General features: G+C 50.9%; 7 protein-coding genes across 7 annotated transcripts; 4 read left to right on the top strand and 3 right to left on the bottom strand.

The window, feature by feature from the left end:
- Positions 1–8384: 8384 nt before the first annotated feature.
- Positions 8385–8912, bottom strand: PFICI_08361 (uncharacterized protein; the record flags this gene model as incomplete). Its single annotated transcript, XM_007836942.1, has 1 exon — positions 8385–8912. The coding sequence occupies one exon, from the start codon at positions 8910–8912 to the stop codon at positions 8385–8387; it is 528 nt and encodes a 175-aa protein (XP_007835133.1).
- Positions 8913–8944: 32 nt separating this feature from the next.
- PFICI_08360 (uncharacterized protein) lies at positions 8945–9922 on the bottom strand (the record flags this gene model as incomplete). Its single annotated transcript, XM_007836941.1, has 1 exon — positions 8945–9922. One exon carries the CDS (start codon positions 9920–9922, stop codon positions 8945–8947), a length of 978 nt encoding a protein of 325 aa, XP_007835132.1.
- Positions 9923–10697: 775 nt separating this feature from the next.
- On the bottom strand, positions 10698–12603 carry PFICI_08359 (uncharacterized protein; the record flags this gene model as incomplete). Its single annotated transcript, XM_007836940.1, has 2 exons — positions 10698–11644; positions 11697–12603. 2 exons carry the CDS (start codon positions 12601–12603, stop codon positions 10698–10700), a joined length of 1854 nt encoding a protein of 617 aa, XP_007835131.1.
- Positions 12604–13968: 1365 nt separating this feature from the next.
- Positions 13969–15207, top strand: PFICI_08358 (uncharacterized protein; the record flags this gene model as incomplete). The annotated part of the gene is made up of 1 exon (XM_007836939.1): positions 13969–15207. One exon carries the CDS (start codon positions 13969–13971, stop codon positions 15205–15207), a length of 1239 nt encoding a protein of 412 aa, XP_007835130.1.
- Positions 15208–16391: 1184 nt separating this feature from the next.
- Positions 16392–17073, top strand: PFICI_08357 (uncharacterized protein; the record flags this gene model as incomplete). The annotated part of the gene is made up of 2 exons (XM_007836938.1): positions 16392–16426; positions 16653–17073. The coding sequence occupies 2 exons, from the start codon at positions 16392–16394 to the stop codon at positions 17071–17073; spliced, it is 456 nt and encodes a 151-aa protein (XP_007835129.1).
- Positions 17074–18025: 952 nt separating this feature from the next.
- Positions 18026–19717, top strand: PFICI_08356 (uncharacterized protein; the record flags this gene model as incomplete). Its single annotated transcript, XM_007836937.1, has 1 exon — positions 18026–19717. One exon carries the CDS (start codon positions 18026–18028, stop codon positions 19715–19717), a length of 1692 nt encoding a protein of 563 aa, XP_007835128.1.
- Positions 19718–23047: 3330 nt separating this feature from the next.
- Positions 23048–27551, top strand: PFICI_08355 (uncharacterized protein; the record flags this gene model as incomplete). Its single annotated transcript, XM_007836936.1, has 2 exons — positions 23048–23549; positions 23641–27551. The coding sequence occupies 2 exons, from the start codon at positions 23048–23050 to the stop codon at positions 27549–27551; spliced, it is 4413 nt and encodes a 1470-aa protein (XP_007835127.1).
- Positions 27552–27679: the final 128 nt, after the last annotated feature.

Raw genomic sequence — 27679 nt, 5'->3', positions numbered from 1 at the left:
GCAGGCTACTCGAAAACTACTCCCATCGTAGCACCGGAGACATGCAGCAACGATCTCATTCTGCCTTTGTCCCTCTCTCCCTCTCGGCACAGTACAGTAGGTAGCGTTGGTTGGTCAGATAGCGCGGTAAGGATGGGATAGCTAGATACCCATGTGTGAGTGAGATGGGTTTGGTGGAAATAAACGCGGTGCACCTTGGAAATTGGGACCTAGGGAGGAACAGCAATGAATCGACGCAACCATGACAGCCAGGAAAGTCTGCGAGTCATGAAGCCAGGACATCCATATCTTGTTCCCGGTTGTGTCGCGCTACAAACAATGACAGTGCTGTCGAGCTTGGCATCACGTTTTTTTTTTTTTTTCCGTTTGGTCGGTTGCTTTTATTCATTTATAGATTTATTTAATTAATTTTTAGGAGAGAAGAGAAGAAAAAACGCCACGACTGCCTTGCCCAAAATCCGTTCGTCTCCCTTGTCTAGGTCTTGCTTCTCTCATCAAGGTTTATCACATATCTAAACAATAGGCAAACAGGAGATCTAGTCTCCATCTGTGTTCTACTGTCAAATGCTGCGAATTTCCGGGGATTCGAAAGAAGAAAGATCCCCACCCGGCAAACTCCCTTCCCGTGCCTTAATACTGAGATGCATGTAGTGGATGGATCAAATACTACAATGCAACGAAACATCTCTTGCACAGTATATCATTGGTTACTCGCTGGTTTTTGTCGTGCATGATTGACTGCCCGTCGGCATGGGGAAGGAATTGGGGGGGGGGTTCCTAATCGCTGGCAAGGGGGATCTGGAGGGGGGGCCCTAGATGGGTTTTCCTTCACAGGATTACTGAACATTTGACCCTATGGCGATTCGGCAACGATCTTCCAATAAAACAAGGTTGATTCAGCTGTCGTTAGTCTGCCGATAGTTGCCAATTACGTACGGTTCAGCAACGGCTGCCGGATTTGACATGATCCATACTGATTAATTAAACGATGACCCAGAGAGAGAGAGAGAAACATGCTCTTGGCCATGAATTAGCCCTTCATTGGTCTCCCCAGGGAATAGGGCCCTGTTTGGCGGACAAGAGAAGATGAGAGATGATGCCACTAACAACAAGCAGCAACACACCATCTCGACCACTGTCACGATTATCATCATCATATCACCATCGCCGTCCTTGACTCAAATGAGCAACCATCAATTTTACGAACTGCACGTTTTGGGGCTTGTCGACGCCTTGAAGCTATTTGTCATGACATACTAAACCCGCACCCCCCCCCCCCCCCCCCCAATTCCCCGATACTCCAACACATAGATGGAGTAATAGCAAATAGGACTTTGAAAGGGTACGAGGCTCCCCGCCACGGATCCACGAGCCTGTAGCCACCAGAAGGTCGTTGATCAGCAGCCTTGTGACGAGGTTTACTCCTTTGCAAACGTACGTATGAGATTGGTAGCGATAGGTTCATCCGAGGGTAAAGTAGTAGGCCATTCGCCAGGTTGCAAGGTACATAGTTCGTGGTGTCAAATATGTCATTCACTCATCCCCATCCATGCCGGTATACAAGTGCTCACTCACAGGGTTCATCTATACATGGTGCCGTTCTGGCTGAGGATTGGGTGGGAAGAGATGGGGGGCGCATCTAGGTACACTACGCCAAGTAGGAGATATAGGGAAAGCTACCGTTGAATGGTGGATGGACTAGTTTAGTTGCACTACTGGAAATACAGGACTCAAAATGAAAAAACAAAAATTGAATTTGGACTGCTGAATATCGAGAATGAAAAAAAAAAACAATTTAAGGAGGTAAACCACATGTATCCAGTGAGAGACAGAGAAAGAGAAATATAGAGAGTGTGCGCGCGCGCGCGCGCGTGTGTGTCTGTGTGTTAGTGGACGCCTGTTGTCTCGCTTGAATCGCTCTGCTTAACCATCCAAAGGCAAGTATCGACGCGCCGGGGCGAGGCCTAGGTTAGGTAGCGCACAACTCTGATATGTCGTGTGTCTGTTTGCTTGGATACATGGCTCAGTAGATTGAGATTCTGAGCATACACAGACAGCTGAAGAGACATGGAGATTGGCTGCTAGGTAGAGGTAGGTGGTATGTAGCAAGACGTTTACTTGGACCTGAAGGAACCGACCGTACCGATAACAGACAAAGGTGAAAAGACCGATTGATGCAAACCAAATCGAAAACAAGGCCCCCTGTCCACCCCTCCACCCCCCCTTCCCTTTCCAACGTCGCCGACTTGCCCGACGCACGTCGATCAGACGGCGACAACGTTGAGCTAGGTAGTTGCATGCCTGCCAGTGGCGTGCAAGCGTTGCTGTTGGCTGTATTCCGTATGCGCATGTAGATGTGTAGAGATTGGAATACCCTGGTTGGGTCAATACGTAGTAGGTAGATGCTTGGGAAGGGAAGGACAGGGCAGGGCAGGGCAGGGGGAGGGGAAAGGAGGGCATTGACATATCGCAAACACCCAATCAACAATAATTGCTAGCTGGCGCCAGGAAGACAATGGCTTTTCAGCTCGACATACTTGGATAAGGAGATGGGACAAGGCGTCGTCGTCGTCGTCGCCGTCGCCGCCGCCGCCCACAGTGTTCCCATCCAGCTGGAAACGGCGCGCCGACGTGACGGGGAGCGGAGGAATCAAAGGAGCGGAGATAGAGCATTGCGCCCGCAGCCCTCGCTCCCACAACCACCACCACCCACTATCTTGCTTTTACTTGTTCATGAAAGCAGCGCCAGCTCTGCCCAGCTACCACTGTTAACCCTGCCATATTAGCCCCCTAGAGTAGGTGGGTGGTGCACAGAGGAAGCCACATAGCCAGTTCATAGCAATGTCTCACCAGTGATCCCTGGCCAGTGCTTGCCTTGCAGCTTGCATGATGCGGCTTCAGATCGCGAAATGGCCATCCGGCCGAATCAACTGCCCCTTATGCAGAGCCATGACACGAGATTTCTTGTGTTGGCTTTTTTGCAAGTGTGTTTATTCCCATTCATTGCCCCGGTTACGCACTTGTACCTGCTGGTCCGCCATATGAATCTGCATCAGATGGGGATGAAAAAGAAGGAGGGGAAAAAAAAAAGACGACAGAGAGACATTGGAGGGATTCTAATACCCAATACCTGCCTTGACAAACCGATGGACTATATGCATATATGGGCATGCCAAATGCGTGGCAAACAGGTATACAGAACATGCAGTTTATGGCAATTGCCAGCAGAGACGGTAGAAACTCATGTACCTCTCAAGTCAGATCTGGCATGACGGGAATGAACAGACAGACACGCACTGCAAAAACAGAGTAGTACCCCAACCTAGTCACTGCCCTAGACACGGGTACAGTTAACCCAAGGTTCACGCGCAGCTCCCTTCTATGGCGCTGTCCTAGGCCTTAGTTATAGTAATAGCTTATAGTTGAAAGGCAGTTTTCGTTCTAGAATTCGAAGCATAAATTATCCCAACATATAAGTGGATAATTAGTGTGTAATCTAGGTCTTTTTTTTCTCTCTCTTATTATTTACTGTACCGAAATCAAAATGTCTGCCTGTAACTATCCATCATGGATGAAAGAATCTGTTCCGGGTTCCTTGGGTCAAGGCTAATAATTATCTGTGCATGCAGTGCTAGCAAGATTTATTCCATGGCAGCACAGGGTAAACGAGATTGCCATTACTCTCTGTACATCTGATTTGCCTACATTTACCCTACCTGTAGAATACCCTCCTCTCTCCCAAGACTAGCATGTTAGAAATTACGAATACCCATCGCCACCCAAGGAGAAACATGTTCGCCCTTCTCTTCTCTTGTAGTAGTAGTAGTAGTAGTAGCAGTAGTAATATGTAGTAGTAATCAAAGAAACCCACCGCCGGAATAGGTCCCGCGAGCTGACAGCACGAAAGAGACAGGGTCCCTCAGCCAGACACATCCCAGCGAGAATACCAACAGGCTGGTTGAGCTGCGCAGGGATTTGCCGATCGCCCACACTGAAATCGATGGGGTGTGTGGGTGTGTGTGTGTGTGCGGAGCAAGCAAGAAAGAGTCGGAACAGGTATACCGTCATGGCCCGCCTATCTACTACTAGTAGATAGGTAGCCTTTTAGACATGCTCTCTTTCACTACCACTACACGGTACTACTGCAGTACATAGGTACACGTATCCTTTTGACATATGTACTTGGCTGGTGGGTTATTGCATGCTGTTACTAGTTGTGGACAAGCTTGGTAGCATTAGCAACGATATCTGTTTTTCTTTCTTTCTTTCTTTTATTTAATTCCCACGTTGAATCTTCCCCATCCTCCCCCCCTTTGGCTGTAAGTTCCTTGGAACTATTGAGCTGACGGATATTGATGTCTCTAATCAATTGTCATTTGTATTGCTTTTTGCGCGCGCGCGCGTGTGTGCGTGTGTATTTGTGTGTTTTCTTTTCTTTCATAGTCTTGATGCTCTCATATCTCACCCCAGCTCACCTGGGCATCTACTAAAGGATCGTGCTTTGAAGAGATCGGGTCATTACGACCGAGAATCCCCAATGAGATTTGTCGTGCAGATGCGCCATGCAGCCACTGACTAGCAGATCTCTGTCTCTCTCTTTCTTACGCTCCATAGTATATGGTGTGCCTCGACGCTTTGATGCAGACAGGCATTGGGAGTGGTCAAGTAAGTCGCCTGCGAGACTGGTTTTTTTTTCTCCCCTTCCATCTTTTTTTACCCACTCAAAACCTCGTGATAGTCAGGGTGTAGGTGGTTGAGTAATATACGGTAGCCAATGTACGTAAGGTGCCTAGGCGAATTAGTCGCCCGCTATTCGAGGGGTCACGGCGTTCAAGTCTGTCTCGATCCGCTGTCGCTCAACGGTCCACCAACTTCACCGCTGGACAAGTGTCTAAACGTCTTTCTTTTATGGTGTGCTCCGCTGTACATTACCTACATGCATTACCTATCAGGTACATACCTAGGGCTAGTAGACACCTACCTGCCTCTGCTACAGAGTACCTTATGCACATTATTCCCTCGTGCATGTAAAATAGCGTGCATCCATCCGATCGATCCTTTCTATATCCAAACCTCGTACCATTTACATACATAGCTGTCTTCTGGCGTGTAGTGGGTAACAATTGTCCATCTGCTTGGGCTAGTAGTAATCGACAGCCTACTAGGTACCTAGTAGGTTCTCGGTTGCTGTCTCAGCCAAACAGTATCATCGCACAGCGCATATTCCAGTCAACATGACTGCTGCTAACCCGCCAGCCTGCCATGATGATTCGATGATATATAAAAAAAAAACAAGAAAGGCACGACTTTGTCTGAAATCGTGTGTTAGTGGTTCATTGGCAACCAAGTTGCAGAACCGGGGGAGGGAAGGGGGGCGGGTATGAATCTGAGAAAGGATCGCTGGCTGAGCTATGGGTAATGTGGTAGGTAGGTAGGTACAGGTAGGCAGGCAGGTAAACAAGGCACATACCTTGTACGTGTACCGCATGGTAGCGATATGTCATGTACGCAACCAATCCCGCGAGCAATTATCCCCCCCCCCCGTCCCAGCAGTCTGGTTAACCTATCCTCGGCTATCGACATTCGTCCTCCCGTGTCGTAGTAGCGGCCGCTCCCTCCATCCCTCCCTCCCTTACCTCCCCCCTCCCTAGTCATTCCCGTACGATACATAGTAGATCTGGCCTCGGCGCAGGATACATTCTCAATAAGTTCACACCCCCTCTCTCCTCTCTATATCCACCCTTCTGTCCATGCCCCTAGTCCTTCTTCCCATCTGAGTCGAAGTAGTGTAATGAGTTCCGACGACAGCTCGCCACTGGTGCGTCTTCACTCACCACCCACATACCCTTTAGGGGTCTTACTACTGAAAGGAGCCGTGCCGCTGCGCCCGTTGCTGTTGCGCTACAGAGTAATAGCAGAAATTACCTACCGGCTGAACTGACTCGAAACGACAGCTGAGGCTAGTCTAGTTTATTCGCTGAAATTATGAAGTCCGGTCCCTGGTATATTAACATAACAGGCACAAACTCCTCATGTTGTCTGTATCGGGGCAGCTGAAAGAAAGCTGGAAGCGCTGTCCATGTCAGTGGCACCTGCGCGCACAGCATGAGTGAGCTATTCGCCCTCGTCGTCGTCGTCGTCGTCGTTGTGGTCGCATTCGAGTAAGCTAGATAGATCAAGTGTGGGGATGTATTACTCAAGAACACACACACATTCACGGCCTGGTGCCAAGATACCTACATAAGGTCTTGGGTGCTGGTGAAAGGAGAAAGAGAGGGTAAATTCCGGTGCCCAATGCCCGTCGATCCTCCAAGAAACGCCATCAACTCTCCGCTGTTGTCTGGCTTGCAGCCGGGCATGGGGATTGGAAGGCAAGGGGAAGTCTATTATTATCCCCCTCCCCCGGTTCACACGGCCGGCTTATACCCAGCCTATCGCAACCTGGCCGCCGCGTCATAACAATGGCGTCTTATACCACCACACCGTCTTAATCACCTTTGATATCGTATTGTCATCTATTTTCTTCATTGCATTTGTCTTGGCCTTTTCTTCGCTATCAACTGCCCTTTCTGCGGGCGAGGGGTTGCCGTGATCCTACGGATGGCGTTTTCTCCATTGGGGGCCACTCACCTCACCTTTGTGGTAGACTTTACGCCCGCCGCCCGCTTCCAACTTCCTTGAGGCGTGCTCTTGTGTTCCCACGGGTACTGCCGGCTCCGTCCCGCTCTCTGTGCTTCCCCGATCCCGATACAGTTGAATGCCTCCGACTGTATTCATGGCGCCCCCCTTACCCACCCACCTAGAAAGTGAAGAAGTCTGAATTATTTCTTCCTTTATGCGCCACCTCTTCCACTGAACTCTGTACGTGTCCCGCGCGCTTGACTCGAGGCAAGGTTTCGTGGCCGGTTTGGCAGCTGTATGGTACAGGACGAATACGAGGGTTGGACGTGAGACACGCATCGTGGGTCTATAGCGTTAGAGGAACTAGCCGGCCGGCGTGGAACAATCTTACCAAGGTTTATCATGATGCATGTGCGAGGACGATCTGACGTCTTCAGGAGACAAACATGCCGACTTCACCTGCTCTGATGGATAACGTCTCCAAGTCCGTCGTGACCATCCGAGGCCTGGCTGGCACTGGACGTAGAGTTTGGCGATGCCTGACTGAGCACGAGGGAGGGCTAGAGGAGGTCGGCTCAAAGTGGTAATAATAGAGTTGCTACGGAATGTTGTACCAGTTAGCATTACTTCTAGATTGATGCCTCATGGAGTATTTCCAGGGTATCTCAAGTTGTGATAATGGCATGATCTCGATGCAGCCGTCAACCTTTAACTGACAAGTCAACGTCAGTACCTATCACGATGTTTTTTCTCCAACAAATGTTGGATACTTACTATACTGGAGCTACTTCCATTCAGTCCAAGACCTAGGCAGCAGGTGAAAACTTGCCTGCTATCACGTCACCGTCATGCCATTTTCAAGAATCCTGACATATGTGACCAAGTCTATTTCTGCCAAGAAGGACCAGAGCCGTATGTTTTTCCCATTCTTAGTTCATAACAGAGTCAAGAAGTCTCACAGACTACAATCAAAGTATACACACAAAGACTCTGCGCAATGACTATCACATTCAACCGAGGTTCATGGGGATCCATGGGTGAGTGCTCTCTCGATTTGTTCCCTGAGCCCGCTCACCACGCCTGTCAAGCTGTGAACTTCTCGCGTCTTCTACAATGACGGCCGCCGTGTCCACAAGTGGCCATGACAAGTTCCACGGCCATTGCAAAGCTTCACACCTTGCATCCTTCACCAGCCATCAAGTTGACATTTCCAGAACTCTAATTTATGTCTCGCCAGTATTTTGATTGTTGTGTTGGAATCCCAGCGTGTTTAGGGCCACGACGACAGCTGCTGGGATACTTTGACTCTGTTGAGCCTAACGTGCTATCTGGCTTGCCTGATCACTTCCGATGGTGTCTATTAACAATATTTTGTGCTTTGCTGTGTGGTTCATGGTTGCTAATGTTTTCCATTCCCATACGCAAAGAGTCGCATGGTCCATCCTCAACCAGGTGCATGGCCATTTTATCACGGTGGCCTGAAATCGAAATCCACGGGGCCAAATGCTCATTCTCGTCCAGGCTCTATCGTGAATTGTGAGATACTGTACTCGATGCGCTCTTTCTCTTTCATTTTGATTCGCATGTTAACGGTGACTTTTCTTCCGTAAAAACCATTTGCCCGGAGCAGCCTCGTCTGTCATTTTGTGGCTATTCAGACCTCGACATCTACAACTCTGGTCCAAATTGGTTGGTCCCAATGGGGCTGCGGGTTCTCAAAGTTGGGTCAGGTCATGATATCCCAGAGACTGAGATTCCTCTTTTCAAGGTATCCGAGCTTTGGAATGGTGTAGTTTTGCGTCTTTCTGCTGAACCTTTGTCTCGTCACTCGTGCCGACGACACCAGTCATTTGATCGTGTTCGATAGACATATCTTGACTGTTGGCACTCGGGGAGGCTCCATCGTCACCGGGAACAAATGAAAAGCGTTGTCTTGATGTACGTCTACTTTCTTCTTCTGTCACTCGTCGGGGTTGTCGCAATACACGTGCCTCCTCGACGCCTGGCCCCCGTGTGGTATCATGATCAAGCAAATGTTGATGGCTATTGGAAAGATGAATAGACGTAAGCTCTTGTTCATCTTCCGCCGAATCCGAACTACTCGATAAACTGCCGTAATCTTCGTTAAATCTGCCAAGCTTCTTGTATCGAGTGCGGTTCTCATGAGTATCGACAATATCGTGCTCAGAACGAGAACTAGAAAGCTGGTATGATTCTGTGGTAGAGCTGTGAGCCCGGCAATTAGCCTCTTTGTCCTTGGCAGCGAGTCTCTGGCTGGTCACGACATCCATATTTAGTATATCACGTATACTTGGGAGCCGAACTATTGAATCGTCAGATTGTCTGCTTCTAGATGCAGGAAGACCGTGTCAACATCGTTGTATGGGGCTTGGGAGAAGTAGTCGTATGGCGCGTCCTTGGAAGAGAAACCATGATAACTGCTGCTGCTGTTGTTGAACGGGTTTGACAACTTACCGAATCGCCCAGACGGATCTCCTGTGGATGCACGCCCGTCCTTTTCCATGTAACTCACAGTCGCCGATGTGTCTGCCCGTGCGAGCTGAGCATGACCGAGAAAGGCACTGAAGTCGTCGTTATCGTCGTCTACGCCATCAAAATGTCGTACTGGATTGGGTTGGTGGGCTTCCTCCTGGTTGCGCATTATTTCCAATTTTTGAATAAATTGCTGCGGATTGGGTCCTTGCCGGTCCACGACACTGTTTGCTCTGGCCAATGTAACGGCCTTCAGACCGTCGCGAGAGTCTCGTGCAATGATCAGTTCAAGCCTCTTGATATCTGCCCTATATCCCTCTTCACGTTTAGCCCACTCGTCTCTAACTGCTTGTAAGTCCTGGTTCATTCGGGTGTATTTCAGCTGCGCCTCTTCGCGAGCGCTGTTGGCAGTGTTGATTTTGGCCTGCATGCCTCGGAAAGCCTCAATGAGGTGCAGCACATAGGCATTGTGCTCGAGGGGAATGGGTGCGTCGGCGCGCCTTGACATCATGGAAACTTGCAACGACTCGAGCATCTGCAGTGTCGACGGACGGTGCCATACTCTATCGGCGTCGTTAACGAGGAGATCTGCCTCGGCTGTCCTCGTTGATGGGGCCGCCGTGTCCAGCGACAAAGGGAAGAGACTGCCAAGGCTCAAGAGGCTGGTAGTACGACTGGGACCAGGTCTGCGATTGTCTTCTGAATCCAGAGTACCGCTATGGTGAGAGGATGGTGGCGAGCTCGGCGACCTTGAAGACGAGTTGTCTCGAGGACGCTGCCCAAAAGGCAGCCACGGACGATCTGACATGGCGATGATGCGATAATTAGACAAGTTGGGGATTTGTGAGCCACGAAATGGAAGAGAAAAAAAAAAGAGATCGTCTCGGACAGGGAATACAATGACAAGAGAAGTGAAGAATGCTGACAAACGGGAGAGTTGGGTGATGATGATGTCTTTGTTGTTGTCTTGGAGAGTTTCCAGAACTGGTCGTGGCCGCAAACGCAAGTTATTTGTTTGTTGTTGCATGAGAAACGAATGGACATGTAAAGAGCAACCGCGCAGGGTCACGACTACGCGGTTCTCGCAGAGACATCGCTGGTCAGGTCACCCGCCTCTATTAACATGAGGGGGAAAGAGAAAAGGGGTTGAAACTGGCCATTGCGAGTTTCTGTCGTCGCGCATTGCTAAATTACGTACAATATCTACTACCCCATGCACTGCGACTCTCGAGATAAATATACTGGCATTCGAGGATACATCTCAAAACCTCAGACTAGCTCCTGTGCAGGGCAGGGTCAACTGGAGTATTCTCATGTACAATATACCTCCCATTACCCTAAGCAGCTACATAGCGGCACCAAGAGCGATAGCCCTGCAAACCTGTCGACGTGTTGCTGGGTTCTAATATGCCAGAGACGAATCAAGAGGAAGGGCGCGGCTGTTCGAGGTCAGAAACAGAGCGCACATTTTACTATTGCGGCGTGATGAGACCCCAATCTATCTCCTGTCGCGCACTGGTTGGTCCGGTGTTAGGGTGAGTGAGAGGGAATTCATCCAGGCTATGAGAGCCAGCTATTGAAAATCACCCCGTGCACCTCTGAGTTGGGGGCCTCCATTCTAGGTCTAATCCGGCGAACACTCTCTTCTCCGCCGCCAACAGGTCAGGAGCAGGCCGCCCCTCGTGGCTCTCGAGGTCTAGCCAATGTCCATCGGCGCGACTGCGGATGCCACTGCTATCAAACTTGAGACCTTTCACCGTCTTACAGTATCGCCTGAGATCTCGTTGAAAGGTAGTGCCGCCACTCCAGCCGATGACAGCACAGCCAACCGTCTTCCATGGACTAATGATGATGTCCACCCGCCTGTGCGGGTTCGGGTTCCTTGCAAACTTTTCCTTGTCCCAGTGAGGATCCTGCCAAACCACCAGGGCCTTATCCAAGGTGTCAAACCCGGATCCTGCCTTCCTGTCCCCTCCCTTCCAGGCCAACGGGGCTTGGCCACGTTCCGAGTTCTTCGTGCTGAGCGTCAAAGTATGGGTGATGAAATTGTCCTTTTCCAAGCTCATGACAAGCTCTTCAACAAAGTAGTGCGTCGCCTCGGAATCTGGATGACTAAGGACGACATCAACATCGCCACTTGCTTCCTTTCCTCTTCTGTAGCCACCGACGATAACCATTTGAAAGCCCTCGCGCCTGCTGTTTGCGCGCTCCAGAATGGTATTTGCAATAGCTTCTACCTCTGCCCGGGGTATCTTTGATAGGAACTCATCGTAATACTTGACTCCAATCTGCTGCACTCGTGATAAGCTGTCCCAGCCAAACTCGACAATATCATCGAGGTCTCGCCAGCCCTTGTTATAAAACTCGCGAGCAGTTGTCTCTGCAACGCCCCAAATTTCATAGAAAAGTGAAAGAGTCCCTAGGTAATGATCACGAGCAGCTTTATCAACCTCCTCGACCCGACCCGAGTCATTCCATTCTCGGAATAACACTGCAATCTTGGGACCGCAGCCGGGTAGCCTCGATACTTCTAAGACACTTGTGAGCTTTGGATAGTGTTTCTATGGGTCATGTATTGTTACCGTGAGCGCCTCTTAATACGTATGGATATGCAGCCAGTGACGCGATGGATGACGAATAGGCACGGACGCCGACCTTATCGCCCGTAAGTGCTCGTATCGTCCGCACCTTCTTCAACTGGTCAATGAAGGCCTCATTCGGTGGATTGAACGGTGTCGGGCGTTGACAGGAATAAATTGTGTTTAGGTAATCAGGGATTGGCGGAAGGTCGTGTTCATACTCGTGCTCAGATGTCGTTTCATGCAGTAACGCCGGCCGCTTTGGGGCAAGCAGAGCCTTGGAAACTGTAGAAGAGCTGCCCACGAAGCCGCTACGGGCAGATGACGACAATCTAGGGGTACTGTTGCCATCTTCCTTTGCCCGACTGACTATTTCCTCAGGATTCTGGATTACTGGCCTTGAAGAAGAAGTGGTAGTTTCCGAAGTCTTTCTCTGGCCTTGGTAGATGATATAATCCTGTAGTGGCAGAACTTGTCTCTTGCTTACGGAATCAGTGAACCAGGAGAGATGCACCACCTTGATGGCGTTTTTCGATGCGACGCACGAAGTACTTGGCCTGCCGGGAGGCTGTACGTTGGGCTTCTCCGGACCCGCGTCATCCTCGTTTTCGGAAGCAGTACTGCCGGAGTCGTCGTGCTTCTGGGTGGGTGGTACGGGCGACGACACTTTGCGTCGCTTAGCCGGTGGAGATGAGCTCCGGGTGGCATTTGCAACAACTTCAGTGGAAATGATGCCGCGCTTTCGAAGCTCAAACATTGCCCGCTCCTTCTTGGATATCTTTCCCAGGATAATCTCAGCCTCTTGTATGTCAAAGGTCAAGGTCGGGATCTGGCTTTCAAGCTGCGGGATGACGTCTGGCTCTATGTGGGTGGCGAGCAGATAGATTGGAGGCATCTGGAGTTCGGCCATGGCAACTACCCGTTTGCACCCCAGCACGATGGAGGAATTACCATGAATCCAAAGTGCTGTAAAGAACAATTTTCACAATGTACAAAGCAGCGGACGTAAAAATCCACAGCCGCGCTCATCCAGCACTAGATAGCTGGGGACAAATTCCGTATGATAAATGCCGGTGGCGCACATGAACGTGTCTTGCCGCCCGAGGAGCGTCTCTGACCTGGCGATGCCCTCTGCCGGTGCTGTATTGCCTGAGATGCGAGTGAATCCGGACCTTGTGATGTCACGTGCAGACAAGTTTCTGCCAAATTCCGGTGGCCTTCAAGCAATTTCTGGAGGGGTAAAGCACGCAGCTGATTTCTGTTCATGGGGCCATTGCCACCACTAGATTGCGACTTGTTTTTTTGTGGTTTCTAGCCTTGAAGAGGTGCGAAGATGTCTCGGCCCTACGAGATGTATGTACATACGTAGTGCAGTTTGGCGCATGTAAATGAAGTATCCAGCATGTGTATGGATATGATTATTATCACAATATGTCGCATAAATTTCAAGTGCCTTTCAGTCTTCTCCTTGCCCCGAAACTTGGTGTAACACTTGAACCTAGTAGCGATTAATTCGACATCTAGATGTCCTGAGAAAGTTGTGGCCAAATGACGACTTCAAATGTAGCTGGAATGCTGGCATCATTCAACCTAATCGCAGCGACTCCACAACTCCCATGTGCCAGTTGTGCTAGCCCGTGTCCCCTGCCCAAGTTGCCTGCCAACCCGCCCGCCTGCCTTGGCTGGTTGACCCACATTTCATCCGCTTAGGTAACTACCTGTGCTTCCAACTGATTTCCCAGGCTGCATTCCTTCTAAGAAGCGACTGACTCTTGACGTCCAATGTTCCGTGAGAGTCGACGCCGCCTGCCGAACAAAAACTTGCGTCACGCGCCCTGATACTCATTCGTCGCAAAGCTGTGGCGCTTGGTCCTGCAGCTGAACGTGCAGTCAGTAAACGTTTGTAAACACGTCACGCCAGAACCTGGGTGCTGTCAATCATGGGCAGGTGATAAGCAAGACCAGTGCTCAATAAGAATCGGCTTGGACTTGCTTCACAGCATTGGTCTCGGTGAAATAAGACCTCTTTTGTCTAGAGAAGACAATGGGCCGACAGTCTACCTATAACCTTGATGAAATTGAGAACCTGTAAGGTCAAGCCTTCCCGTGGTTGGCTCACCACAAAAAGCTTTCCCCGAATCAAACGACAAAAGCATATATTTCGTCCCTACCTACCAGGGCTCATTCTTTACCTCGACAAATCAGTGGAACACTGCACCTCGAAAACAAGCATTGGAATTATTACACTCCCTCAACAGTCTTGAGACTCATCGCTATGGATTTGGCGCAGACTCTTGTGCGATCGGTGGTTCGCGCCTTTTACGATCCGCGCGAGGTAGACACGAGGCACATTGTAATTGTTGATGCCCTCATCACTCATTCAGCACTACGAGATGACGATCTATCCTATCTGATGGCGCAGAACACCAAGGATATGACCAAGATTTGTGCAAATCTCCAGGCTGACCGTTTCATTCACCAACATGTTCGCGCTGAGCTGCGCGAGGGCCAGCAGAAAGCAACATCTCGCAAATACTACTACATCGACTACCGGCAGGCCATTGATGCCATTAAATGGAGGGTCTATCACCTGGACAAGTCTGTACAGGGCAACGCGGTTCCAGCTGCAGAGAAGAAAGAGTACTTCTGCACTCTCTGCAAGTCTGACTGGACCGCCATGGAAGTCCTCGATAATAGCAGCGAAAAAGGTTTCTTATGCCACCGGTGTGGAAGCGTGCTCATCCACGACCCAGAACGACAGTCGGGTGGCCACGAGCAGTCAACTCGTTTGAACAATCAGCTCAAATTCATCACCGATCTCCTCCAGCAGCTGGACTGCGTCGAGATCCCCAACAACACCTTTGAAACAGCCCTCGAGGCAGCCAGACCCGTCGTTCGAGATGCCACTAACCAAGTCGCACCCTCAGTTGTGGTGGAATCAACGGACAAGCCGACTGCTGTGCGTGGCATGGCTGATACTGGCCCTAAGAGCATTGCCATTAGCATTACCGCCACCAATGGCCCTAGTGATGCCGAAAAGGACGCCGAAAAAGTCAGGAAGGAAAAGATTGCCCAACAGAATGCTCTGCCCTCTTGGCATACCTCTAGCACAGTCACGGGCATTTCGTACGACGCTACCGAGAACACGAGTCTTGTAGGCAAGACGGAAGAGGAAAAGAAGCCCGACTTGGATTCTATCGACTCAAAGGAAGATACCGCTGCCTCGCAAGCGTACTGGGCCAAATTGGCAGAAGAAGCCGAGGCTGAGCGCAAGGCTGCGGAGGAAGACGAAGGCGATGAGGATGACGAGGACGAGGACGAAGACTTTGAAGACGCCATACCGGCCAGCGTAAACACGAGCTTCGCGGGAGAGAAACGAGTGGTGTCAAGTGGCGACACAAGTGCTGCTGAAACACCCGCCTCGGAGGACAGACCGGCCAAAAAGGTCAAGGTCGAAGAGCCCGCAGATGACGCTGATAGCGATGAGGAGGATGTTGCATTCGAGGATGTTTGAAGTGGGCATTTGTCCTGTGGTTTTACGGCGATATACTCGCGAGCTAATGGTAATCCCATTGACGTCCGGGATTCATTGCATACCTATGGCTGAGAGCAAGATTATTTATTCCAGAGCATCTTAGTCTCTAGAGGCCATGACATGTACTGAGATCACCAAGTGCCAGCAATTCTACACGATGGCATCAATTGATTCATATCTATATCCACGTTTGCAAAGTTAGCAATCGGAATTTGTTTGGCGGCTGGCTGTATTAGGCCGAGAAGGTCGGCACTAAAGCATATTTTGGTCAAATTCAATGCAATGACAGTGAGTTCCGTCTCGTTGAAACGTGGCACAAATGAGGCAGGCACCAGTTAACTCGACCGCAATCCACGATGCTACTCCCTTATTAACGTAGGTAGAACATGGTGTTCGGCCAGTTTTTGTTGCAATGTGCGGCGTTCGGAGCGACGTCAGCCCGTGGTCGGATGAAACGGACTGCTATCATGATGCCGCTAAAGAAAAGTCACCGAGAATCTAGACACGTCTCATGATTCTGGCAAACAATCTCTCCCGGTAATGATGTTCCTGACTATGGAAATTAGTCAGCGCCGGTCCACGAAGACCTAAGAATTGTACGGTCTTTTATGTAGCTGCGTGGTCCGACGGACTCTGAGTATTCGATTGCGCTGGTGTTGGTTGCACTTCTTGGAGGAGTGGGCTCGGCATGGAGTGGGTAGGTACATGATTAGCGAGGAAGCTCCTGGATATGGCCAGAATCCAAGCTCTGGCGGCGTACCATCGTGTCTGTTGCAGCTTCGAAACGGATCTCCGTGCGTCGTGCTGCTTCTGCTTTTGCGTTCCGAGTACTACGAGAGAAGGGGGGTCTGGCAGTAAACCCCCTTTTATTTTGTTCCGATCCCCAGCCTCGTCCGCTTAGCGGAGGTTAGGTAGATGGCATTGAATGTGTGTAGAGGCTAGGTGAGGTAGGTTAGGCACAACCTACTTTACGTAGCAGGTATTTAAGCACTACAAGTGCCGGAGGAGAATACCTTCCGAATCCCTTCCCTTGATTTCTGTACAAAAAGTCCAAGCTTTGCTGTTCATTTCGTGGCATTCAGAAATACTCAATTGGCCGATTTCCGTACCCTACACCACATCTCAGTTGTTTCGCATCATAAGAAATTCTTCGCAACATCAAAATGCCTTTCGCCCTGGAGCTTCCTAGCGAGTACGGGTGAGTACAACCTTCCTAGGTAGCTGTCGCGATACCAGCCCAGTATAACGCAACCGCAACGCAAACCAATCGCAGTTGGGATTGGTGCTGACAACGCCAACCATCCCGGACCGAGTCCAGCGTGTCGGGTCCTCTCTGCATCATTGCTTCCCACAGACTGTGCCTTGTGGTGTATATTACATAACCCAACTCCGGACAAGCTGGCTGACCCTGGCAATTCTACCAGTTATGTCCTGACCGTCGCGTCGGCTTCGTTCTTCGTCAACCTGTACCACTCCACGCTTACGTCGCTGGCCCGCCGAGACAGCGGCCTCAAGTACCCGATCCCCTACGCGACCGAGGAGCAGGCCGCCAAGAGCCCGGCCGCCTACAAATTTAATTGCGCACAGCGGGCGCATGGCAACTTTGTCGAGAACTTTGGGCCCTTCCTCGGCGCGCTCCTGATCTCAGGCTTACGCTTCCCGACAGTGGGTGCTGCTGTCGGTGCCGCATGGGTTTTTGGTCGTGCTCTGTACGCCCGCGGCTACGTTGCTCAAGGTCCGCCTGGGCGCATGATGGGTTTCGGTATCTTCCTGCTGAGTGATGTTGCCCTCAAGGTCATGTCGGTTTGGACTGGTGTGCAAATGATTCTTGAATCCCGCGCATAGGCGTCATTCAGCCTCGAGCTATATCAGTAGCGATCCGATGCATTGTGTACATTAGAGCCTCTTACGAGTCTGCTTGTGAGAAGGAACAAAAAAAGTATTAAAAAGTGCCTTGTGAATGGTCACACGGAGTATGTCGACCACTCTTTAATAACGGTCATAATGAGAACATATATTCAAGCCCCATTAACTGCTGAGCTGTAACAAAGTGATTTGCCAGGCATAGAGGCGTCCAGAGCCAGCCGTACCTGATTTTGGCATCTGAAATGTCGTACAGCATCAAGAATGCCTGCTGGTAAGCTACATGTTCGTGAGGTACGTAGGTAAGGTATGCAAGAGCGCATAATTACTGAACAACTTGAGCATTTAGGCTCTGCGAGCACCACGTCAGGAGTTTGTTTGGCTGATTACCTATTTACATTATCCACGGCCAAATTTTGACGCTGTTCTAACCACGGTACTGTTCCAAACAGTACCTATTGCAATATCCCGCCTACCGTATGCAGTCTTTGCTCGTTCCTCAATGGAATATATGTAACTCGAGCCAAAATGTATCAAGTGTCTCAGCCTTCCATGGTCCATGTTGCACCAACATACCACAGGCTTGACAGGGTACCTGGCAGTGCAAGCAGGCAGCCGCTAACATTTGCAGCTAGGCGATTTTCTTGGGTAAGGTAGGCTAAGATAAGCAAAACAACCCGTATCTCTGGCGGTGCCTGGCTATGTGGTACACTACATTATTTCGTGCCCGCCAGGCAGCATCATAAGAGAAATTGTACCCGAGCTGCCGACTTATCTTCGGTTCCGCTCAACGCAGAAGACCGCACACCTCGTGTCATTTGTATGTCGCATGCGCTACACAACGGGATGTTTCATCCATCTCTAGCCATCGACATCTCAAGCAAATAAGGCAATCGGCAACTTCGGATACTCGCTCGTATTGCAGTCGCACACAATGCGTTCCTCGCTCTTCCTGTCATATCTCTTAGCCGCCTGCGTCCCGCCAAACTCACCTGTCGTTGCTCATGCTTTGCCGCCCCAACATGGCGACTCAAGCCCGTTTGCTCCTCGAGCCTCGACGACCTCGGTGAAAGGAAGCTGGCTCAACGTCTGGCCATTGAGTCTTATCCGCACAACATTGACCGACGATGACGTGATACCCTTGAAGCCCAACTACGATCGTCAGGTAGTTCTACGCTTCAATGTCTCTACCTATGAGCACGAAGCCGCCTTTCGGCGGGCCGCCGACCAGATGTTGCTTGATATATGGGATTTTGGGCCGAGCTACACGGATATACGTATCCCAAAGAACCGCATCCGTGGCTTCTTAAACATGCTGCCCGAACCCATGCGCTCCGATCACATGGTGTTGATTCAAGACCTCGCCCGTGCCGTCGCCGCTACGTATCCGGCTCCCAAGGATCGACATGATTTTGCGTCGGCCGTGCGCCAGGGTCAAACACCAGCAGATACAAGGAACCGCGGACAGGGTGTCAATGACTTGTTTAAAAAGCACCAGATGGACGATCTGTTCTTCAAGGACTACCAGCCACTCGAGACTATCTCATCGTGGATGCAGTACTTTGCATCCATGTTCAAGTATCAAAAGGAGGGCCTGGTGAGCTTGATCAGCATCGGAAAATCCTTTGAGGGCCGAGACATTCCTGCCCTCCGGCTTGGTCTAGATACTCAGCGCCATCATACGAAGAAGTCGCCTCGAAAGACGATTCTCATCACGGGAGGAATGCACGCGCGCGAATGGATATCCGTCAGCACCGTCAACTACTTGGCCAATATGTTTGCCTCCAAGATTGGCAAGGATGATGTTGTTGATGCCATGCTCAAACATTTCGATCTCGTCTTTGTCCCCGTCCTAAACCCGGATGGTTACGAATATACGTGGACGGTAGACAGGCTCTGGCGCAAGTCGAGACAGATCACCACCATGAGATACTGCCATGGCTATGACCTCGATCACTCATTTGGCTATGGCTGGAATGCTGTTGAGCACCAGAGCGATCCATGCTCGGAAAGTTACGGTGGCAACGAGCCGTTCCAGGCTGTTGAGGCCAGTCAGCTGGCTCGGTGGGCAGCAAATGAGACAAACCACAACGTGGATTTTGTTGCTTACATCGACTTGCATTCGTACTCGCAACAGATCTTGTGGCCTTACGCTTACTCCTGCGATGCAAAGGTGCCGAATCTGGAGAACATGCAAGAGGTTGCCATGAATATAGCAAAGTACATGAGACTTTTGGGTACAGGCGAATACTACAGCGTCGGCTCGGCGTGCGAAAGCGCCGTGTCCGGCAGCGCACCGACGGAGGAGGGTATGGAGAGCGTTCAGAACCGTCGAATCGAGGCGGCTGGTGGTGCAGCCATAGATTACTTCCATCATGACCTCAAAGCCCGATATAGCTTCCAGATCAAGCTACGAGATACCGGCAGCTACGGCTTCCTTCTCCCCCGCGATAACATTGTTCCTGTTGGCGACGAGGTGTTTGAGGCTGTCAGATTTCTTGGAGACTACATGCTTGGAAACAATGGCATAGAGATGGTGCCAGACGCGAACGAGGGCCAGCAGCAAACCATGCCGAGCGAATCCGAGCCTTCAGGCTTCGAACTCAGACGACGTAAGAGGAGGTAGTCGAGTTAAGGGGCCAAAGAGAGCCGGCGTGCTGCCTACAAATTTCCAAAAATACCTGCCGAGTTTGAGATCGAAACCATGTGGTGTTTTGTTTGTTTGATTCCCTTGATGAGCATGGAGTTATGGAGTCAAGGAAATCATGGGTCCTTGTTTTTCTTTTTCTTTTTCGAGACATCAGCTTCTTGGTTGGATCTGGAAGCCTTCGCTCAGTGCAAGTTGGCAGTTTTTCCAGTCATTTATGGGGGTGTCAGCATGGTCCGTTGGCGACCGTAAGTATCTATGTGGCTGTTGCTTTGCACAGCGAAAAAGCCAAACGCTTGTCGTATCATTCTATACAAGCATTGCTTAAATGGACCGTTGTATAGTTCTGTCATATTGGCGGTGACCAAATTTAAATGCCAACGTCCTTCTGTCGCCACCTACGTACTAAATACGGTTGCTCAGCCAGGGCAAGAAAATGAAGATAATGACCCAAGGCCATTGCAGCTGAAAAACCTTCTGTTGAGCGTACGAGTCGCACGGCACAAAACTACTCACGGCAAGGGGTTCCGGTTGACCCGTACGGAGTACTTTATTATTAGGCGTGCACGGTGGTTTTCTTCATCCCAACTCTTGCAAGCTTCATAGATTACCGGGACTCCATAACCCCACTTACATCAACCCGGGAAGTACCTTTGATTCAACGAGTGTGGAAGGGAAGGGCAAACGGCAGGAAATCCGTGTGTGGGTATAAGCTCTTGGAAAGGCGACGACAACTACATTTGCCCAGCGGTTGGTCAACAAGACTACCAAGCAGAAGTTTGAACGAAGCGTGACGGAATTTGGTGTACTGTGTACAGTAGGTCCTATATTCCGGCGAGTTGTGGTTCTTAACCATCGGATACCGACTTAGTTCAATACCTGCCCACCCATGTCAGAGTGGCTCGCGACGAGGCAATCTTACGTTGGCAGGTGTAGTTTATCGGGCTCTACGGTATGGTCAACTATTCACGGGCCACCTGAAGGAATCTGAGTGGCTGGGCGAGCAACATTGCATGCCAATTCCATCTCACAAGATTACGACCAGGGCAAGCAATAGTGAGATACAAAGGAACAGAAAAGAGTGTCGGTGAAGGGGGAGTGGTCAAGAAGCAAATAATAATAATAAGGAAACGAGAAGGATGTGTATGCCCAAAGGGAAAAAAAAACACGAGGAAGAAGAGCAGAGCAAGATCTACGAAGTATTTCACCTACAGTGGACATGCGGACCTAGATAGATTCTAGAATGAATGGATTGGGGCTTCTGTCCTTACATAAACCTTGGCAGTGCATATGCGGGCGGAGTGGTCTCGAAACATTGGGCGCCTGTCGTTGACCCCGTTTTCCGTCGACGACATTGTCAATCTTGACCATCAGCATCTCGAGCATATGGCAGATCTCCATAGTGTGCATTACAAAGTGGAACCTTTGATGCTCGCGTGCGTAGGATTACACCTGGACCCTCTACACTGGAGTTTTCTGGCTTATTGACGTAGCCCTTGCCTACTTCCAACCATAGTTACGTTCATATATGCATTTGAGGAAACACAGTAGAAGAACTCTGGATCAGTTTGCGGCGTCTGTACTTGCCGACGATGCCGAATCTAAGGTGTATGATTTTGTCAAAATTGCACTTGTAGCAGATACCTAGACTGACGGTAAAGATGGAGAGAAAGAGAGAAAACGCACAGAAAGAGGATGAGGGCTATTTCAACCAACCCCGGCTATGAGTATTATCTGGCAAAAAGAATCACAGGCCCGTTCTAATCCAGCCTCAGACCAGCATACCTACTTTGATATATGTATATAATAGCATGTACCATGCATGACCTTACCTAGGTACGCACACGGCACACGGCGCAACACAACATTAAAAAAGCAGAGCACAGCGCAGCATACATTCATTCCCACATCCATTTGCTCATCTAGAGCCTGGAGCCCAATTGCAGCCCCGCCGCAGTCGCCATTCTGCAGTGATTTTATTTTATTCTATCTCATTTCCTTCCCAAGTCTCCAGGTGCAACGATCGCGCCACGGCCACGGCTTGCCCATGAAGGGCGAGACAAACTCCACACCCACTTTCTGGGCTACCAACCTACACAGTAGACACGCAGCAGCTAATAAGGCATACGTACTAATGTCACACAGCTAGGCAATGCCCAAGAAGACACATGGAAGCTGATGCTTGAGCACCTCAATGATTTACTTCGGAAACTGTTGAGATGGTTCAATTTGGGCCGGCTCAGATAAAATACCTCCTAGGTAGATAGGTAAGCAGGTAGGTAATCAAGTGGTTGACATGCAGTGAGCAGCTTTGAAAGACGATTGCGTGTAAGGGGTCTGTCTCTGAACTTGTATTATGTACTTCCAACGATGCTGGCTGCTTTTGGGTAAATTTAGTGGAGCGGAGTGGAGGGAAGGGAAACTGGTGAGCCCAGTAGGGGAGGTCCACGGAAGTAAAGGCAACGAGAAGCACTGTAATCCCAAGTGAGGGCCAGACAATGTTCCCTGGATTCAAACTAAGCTGCATCGAGACCACGGCCATACCTACATTAGGTACAGAGGCAGGCAGGCAGGTTGGTAGGTAGGTAACATGTAGTAGGTAGAAGAACATTTGATCCAATGCGCTTCGATCAGTGTGCATTCAATCAAACCCATTCAACTTGCTCGCTCGCATTTTCCTTGCCTTCGTTTGTTCGTTCGTTCATTCGTTCTATCGGTTGATCAAATCAAATCCCAATGTCCGTCCCTGAGTGACCAATCCCTGGTATCACCCGACAACATACCGTGTTTCCTTATTCTGTGTCTTTTTGCAGCGCATCGCCTGCTGCCATTGCGCTGACCGTCTCCCCCTTCCTCTCCCTCACTCTTCCACCCTCGCCGTCTCACAGCCGGTCCGTCACGTCCAGTTTTGTCCTACTGTATTCTCGCACAATTGCCCCTGTCCTGTTTTATCGCTGCCGCTCCCCGGCTCCAGCGCAAACAGATTTTTTTCGAATCGCATCGCGTCGCCCACCTCCCATCCTGTCCCTGACATCCTGACGTTACTTTTGATTTGGCGGCCAAGCGAAGGGAGAGGCGGCCAAGCGAAAACCATGGGGCCATTGGGCTCGTAGAATCTGACGTAACGACCACCAGCATTGTAAGCTGCTGCTCGTCCGTCAAACAATCCAGAAAACGCCCCACCTACGGCGAACGCAACGACGACGACGACGACGACGACGACGACGATCCCGAAGACCCTGACCACCTCCCTATACGACCCATCTGGTCCCATCTCCCAGTCTCGACAACCCCCCTTGAGTTTTCGACATGCCGTTCCTGCGCCGTCGCGGCGTCATGGCTAGCGAAAATGACATGCGACGACATACCTTTATTGAACCCGACCCCCCGTCTCAGTCGGGTCTGGCTCCTTTCAAGCCCAAGCCATCAGCTCCGCGCAAGTCGCTTGGCAACGATCTTCTCGATCCCAACGCAGCAGCAAATGGCCACAGACGGACTTCGGTCGACAGCTTCACAGCCGCAAACGGCGCCACCGATCCAGTCAATGGGGAGAGAAGCAGGACAGATGACACCACCAACGACGAGAACAACTCGTTCGAATCAAATATGCCTTCGCTATCTACGTCCATGTCCATCGGCCGTCCGAGTGAAGACCCATTCGACCGTCCAGAATCCCCGCCGATCCAGGAGGAAACACCCAAGCACCGTCGTTTCTCCATGTTGAGGTTCCGGAATGCATCTGACTCGCAACTGTCCTTGCGGATGAGGCAACAACAGCTGGCCGAGAAGCCGCCGCCATTACCAACACAGCGTATGTTCTCTCCTTTACATGGTCGCTCTTGCTACAGGGTGAGACTTCTACAGCCGGCTTGATTCACTGACATGTAGTGCAACAACGACAGCCCCTGCAATAATCACAACTGCTCCCACCATCGATTCCAGCAAGAGTCCCAAGAAGTCTCGTATGAAGCTCCCAATCAAGATTCGTCGTTCCGGCGAATTGCCAAGACCCAGCCAGGATGGAGGCCACTTGGGCGTTGGTCTTGGCAAGAAGGATAGGAGAAAATCCATGGCCGGTGTAGTGGAAGAGGTTCTAGAAGCCCGTAACAAACAAAATGTGTCGTTTCAAGACTCCCGGCCGCGACCATATAGCTCGAAGTCACACCCAGGACCACGCAACACCGACCAAGGAAATTCTGCACTATCTTTACCTGCAAATCGCCTCTCTGAGTCAGAGAGGTCCGAGGCTAGCTCGGGGGAACACAGTGGTGGCTTTGGCAATACGGCTCCTGTGACGAATACCAGCTCGACAAGCAGCAACATATTTCGCCTCGGCCGCCGGAAACACAAACAGCCAGAACCAATGTTTCCTCTGGCACATCTCCCACAGCAGCGGAAGAATTCTACCTTACAGCCCACAATATCGAACACGTCCTTGAGTAATGTGCCAGCTACAAGCACGCAACGACCTTCAACAGGCAATGGACGTTACACTCCCGTCGCATCGCCCTCGTTCGGCTCGTCAAGCAGAGCTCCCGGATCACCTGCTACGGCCCTGTTTCGCCCCGGGTCACGGAACTCGGGCCAGGGCTCGCCAACGCGAGCTCAACTTGGTTTGCGAGAGAGATCATCCACAATGAGTTCCTTGGGCAGGAACTCAGAGGATCATCCGTTCCCCGGAACTGCACGTACTTCAACCTCAATTGGTCGTAAAAGCTTTGGTGATCTTTTGGGACTCGGTCGATTGCGCAACAATCCTGATCTTGGCCGCCCTGGCAATTTGACTCCAGCCACACCAGGGTCGCTCACATCAAAAAACAACTCGCTACAACTTCCGAGAGAACGAGAATCGGTTGTGCTACCAGAGCGGCGCGAAGACGATACCCCAGCCAAATACCTCGCGCGTCTGGAAGACGTACTGAACCGCGGAGTGATCGCCAGCGCACTATCCAAGGGATCAGACCCTTGGTCTGCCTCCGTACTACGGAGTTACATGCGGACGTTTGGGTTTTTTGAGCAGCCCATGGACATGGCCATAAGAAAGCTACTTATGGAAGCCGAATTGCCCAAAGAGACACAGCAAATTGATAGGTGCCTGCAAGCTTTTGCGAATAGATACCACGAGTGCAACCCAGGAATCTACTCAAGCCCCGACCAAGCCTATTTCGTGGCATTCTCGCTTCTCATTCTGCATACCGACGTATTCAACAGGAACAACAAGTACAAGATGCAGAAGGCGGATTACCTCAAGAATACCCGAGGCGAGGGGATATTTGATGACGTACTTGAGTGTTTCTACGATAACATTACGTATACCCCCTTCATTCATGTCGAGGATGACTTTGACATCAACGGGGATCCAGTAGCCGGCAACAAGACGAAAAAGAAGGTCATGTTTCCTAACGGTGCGACAGAGGCTCCGAAAAGAGCTAGAGACCCGATAGATCCATACACCCTAATTCTTGATGGCAAACTTGACACACTGAGGCCACCACTAAAGGATCAAATGCCACTGGAAGAGCACTACAACTACATCGGTACCGCCAAAGAGTTGAATATCAAAGAGCTCCAGAAGACTTTCTTCAAGACCGGTGTGTTACAAATCGTGTCGGCGCGGTCTAGGCCTGACGCGTTCATGACTGAAAAGACATTATCCAATCCTCAGGAAGCTGAACCTGGCATCGTGGACATCAAAGTCACCAAAGTGGGCACATTGTGGAGGAAAGACGCCAAGAAGAAGAAGACGAGATCGCCATGGCAAGAATGGGGTGCTATCCTGACCGGTGCGCAGCTTTACTTTTTCCGCAATACGGCCTGGGTCAAGAGTCTCGTCCACCAATACGAAACACATGTCAAGTCCGGCAACGACGGCATCCCCCTGATCTTCAAACCACCACTGGAGAGTTTCAAGCCAGACGCGCTTATGTCTACTGAGGGAGCGGTTGCACTATTTGACCAGTCATATAAGAAACACAAGAATGCGTTTGTCTATGTCCGCCATGGTGGCTTTGAAGAGGTCCTCCTCGCCCATGATGAGGATGATAGAAATGACTGGCTCGCAAAACTCAATTATGCCGCAGCCTTCAGGACTTCAGGTGTGCGTATGCGTGGCGTAGTCGGGGGGAACCTCGAAGGGCAGGGGCGCCGCGCAATTCGGAGATTGGACAGCAGCGAGGTGACGCAGGTGATTCAGACTCCAACAGGGGAGGTCAGCATCAACAGGAGTCGCATCGACCATCAAATGGCACATGACATCCTAGCTGCTCGTCGCTTCATGATGAGCGAGCGGATAGCCGAGGGCGAGGACAAGCTGCAAGCTGCGCAGAAGCAGCTGGATGATCAGCTGAGAAATGCCAGGCATTTACTTCTGCTGGCACCGATTCAGGAGAAAACTCGCGAACAAGTGCGAACAGGTGCTGCCAAGATCATTGCCCAGCTCAGGTGGTCCCGCACCGAGATCTGGCGCCTCAAATGCCATATGGACATTCTCCTCTTGGACCTGGAAGAGGATAAACACATCAATGGCGACCTTGAAGATTCCGAGCACGAACCTTCAGTAGCGTCTGACGGTCCATCACTAAAGCACAAAGAATCCTTAGCAAGCTCCCATAACACAATGCAGCAAAGTCCCCGCGCCCCCGCGCCCCTCTCGTTGGCGCTGGCTTCAGGAGATGTTGCCCAGAACGACGGAGAATCGCCCATGACCGAGGTCTTCCAAACGCCACCCACGAGTGCCACAACCCCAGTCTTCCCAAAACCGCAACCCACCCTAGGATCGACGCAGCCTCACAGCGAGACTACCAAGCCTAGAAAGGCATCGGTGTCGAGCGCGGCGTCCAGTGCAATGGCTGCGATGTCACCACCGAGGCAGATATCTAGCCCAGGCTCCGATCCTGAGAGAACGCCATACGATGAGCTCAATGAGGAAGACGCGAACGAACGACAGGTCCTTGAGCAAGCTGGATTGTTGGATACTCAGCTTTCCAGAACCTCAGACAGACCAGGATCCTCTAGGGGCGAGGATACGCCGGAGCGCCATAAGCGCAGTAGCATTTCTGCATCCGACAAGGATCGGACAGAACGCAGCAAGATACGACGGAGTCTCCAGAGGACTTTGCGAGAAAGTACTGGCCATCTTGCGCACCATCGTAGCAAGAAAGGTCACGACTCGGCTTCCAGTGGTGCCATCGCTGATGACATGGCTCGGGACGATGTACTTACCCGTGGTACAGGAAGCTTTACTTTGCACGGCAAGAAGGCATCTGTCGTCAACTTTGGCTCAGATTTGCAGGGCATGTCTTCCAACGAGCATATCCGCCAGCGGAAGCAACCCCTTTCGGAAGAGTTGACAACGTCGCCACTTAGCGCCGATGACGACGCGGAATCTATTCTCGGGGCCATGTCCTTGACGAAGGAAAGAAGAGAATCGGCTGCCAGTGCAAGCACTGCCACGGCTAGATCCTTCCGCGAGCTGCACCGGAAATACTCGTCGGCGCAGAATGCCCATCGGGTAGCCTCAGGTGGTCTGGTCGTGCCGTCTGATGATGATAGCGATGCCGCCGTCAGCTTCTCTGATGGTCGACGCACTCCTCTGCCACCAGTTGAAGATGGGTCTGGTGATGATGACGATTTGTCGGCACGGCGTGCGCGGGCGCAGTCAAAGCAATCCGTCTACTTCACGCCGGAACCACCAAGCTCGCCAGTGGAAGAAGTTTCCGAAGACGAGGACGAGGATGATGAAGAAGAAGCTGGTACGCAGCATGCACACGAACACGAACGGTTCAGTCCTCCGGCGCAAAGCGTCGGTGCTTGATCCATCTAATACACTGAAATTTCGAGCTATTCTCTCACCTTTCCCCACCATGTCGAGCGGTCTAGATCTGGTATGAAAAGCATTTAGCGATGGCATTTTAGTTTCCTTTTGGTTTCGAGAGCGTGCTT

This window comes from Pestalotiopsis fici (assembly GCF_000516985.1).
Source record: "Pestalotiopsis fici W106-1 unplaced genomic scaffold PFICI_Scf_5, whole genome shotgun sequence".
Lineage (NCBI taxonomy): Eukaryota > Fungi > Ascomycota > Sordariomycetes > Amphisphaeriales > Sporocadaceae > Pestalotiopsis > Pestalotiopsis fici.
The sequence above is the reverse complement of the archived record's forward strand: the minus strand, read 5'-3'. Positions and strand labels throughout refer to the sequence as shown.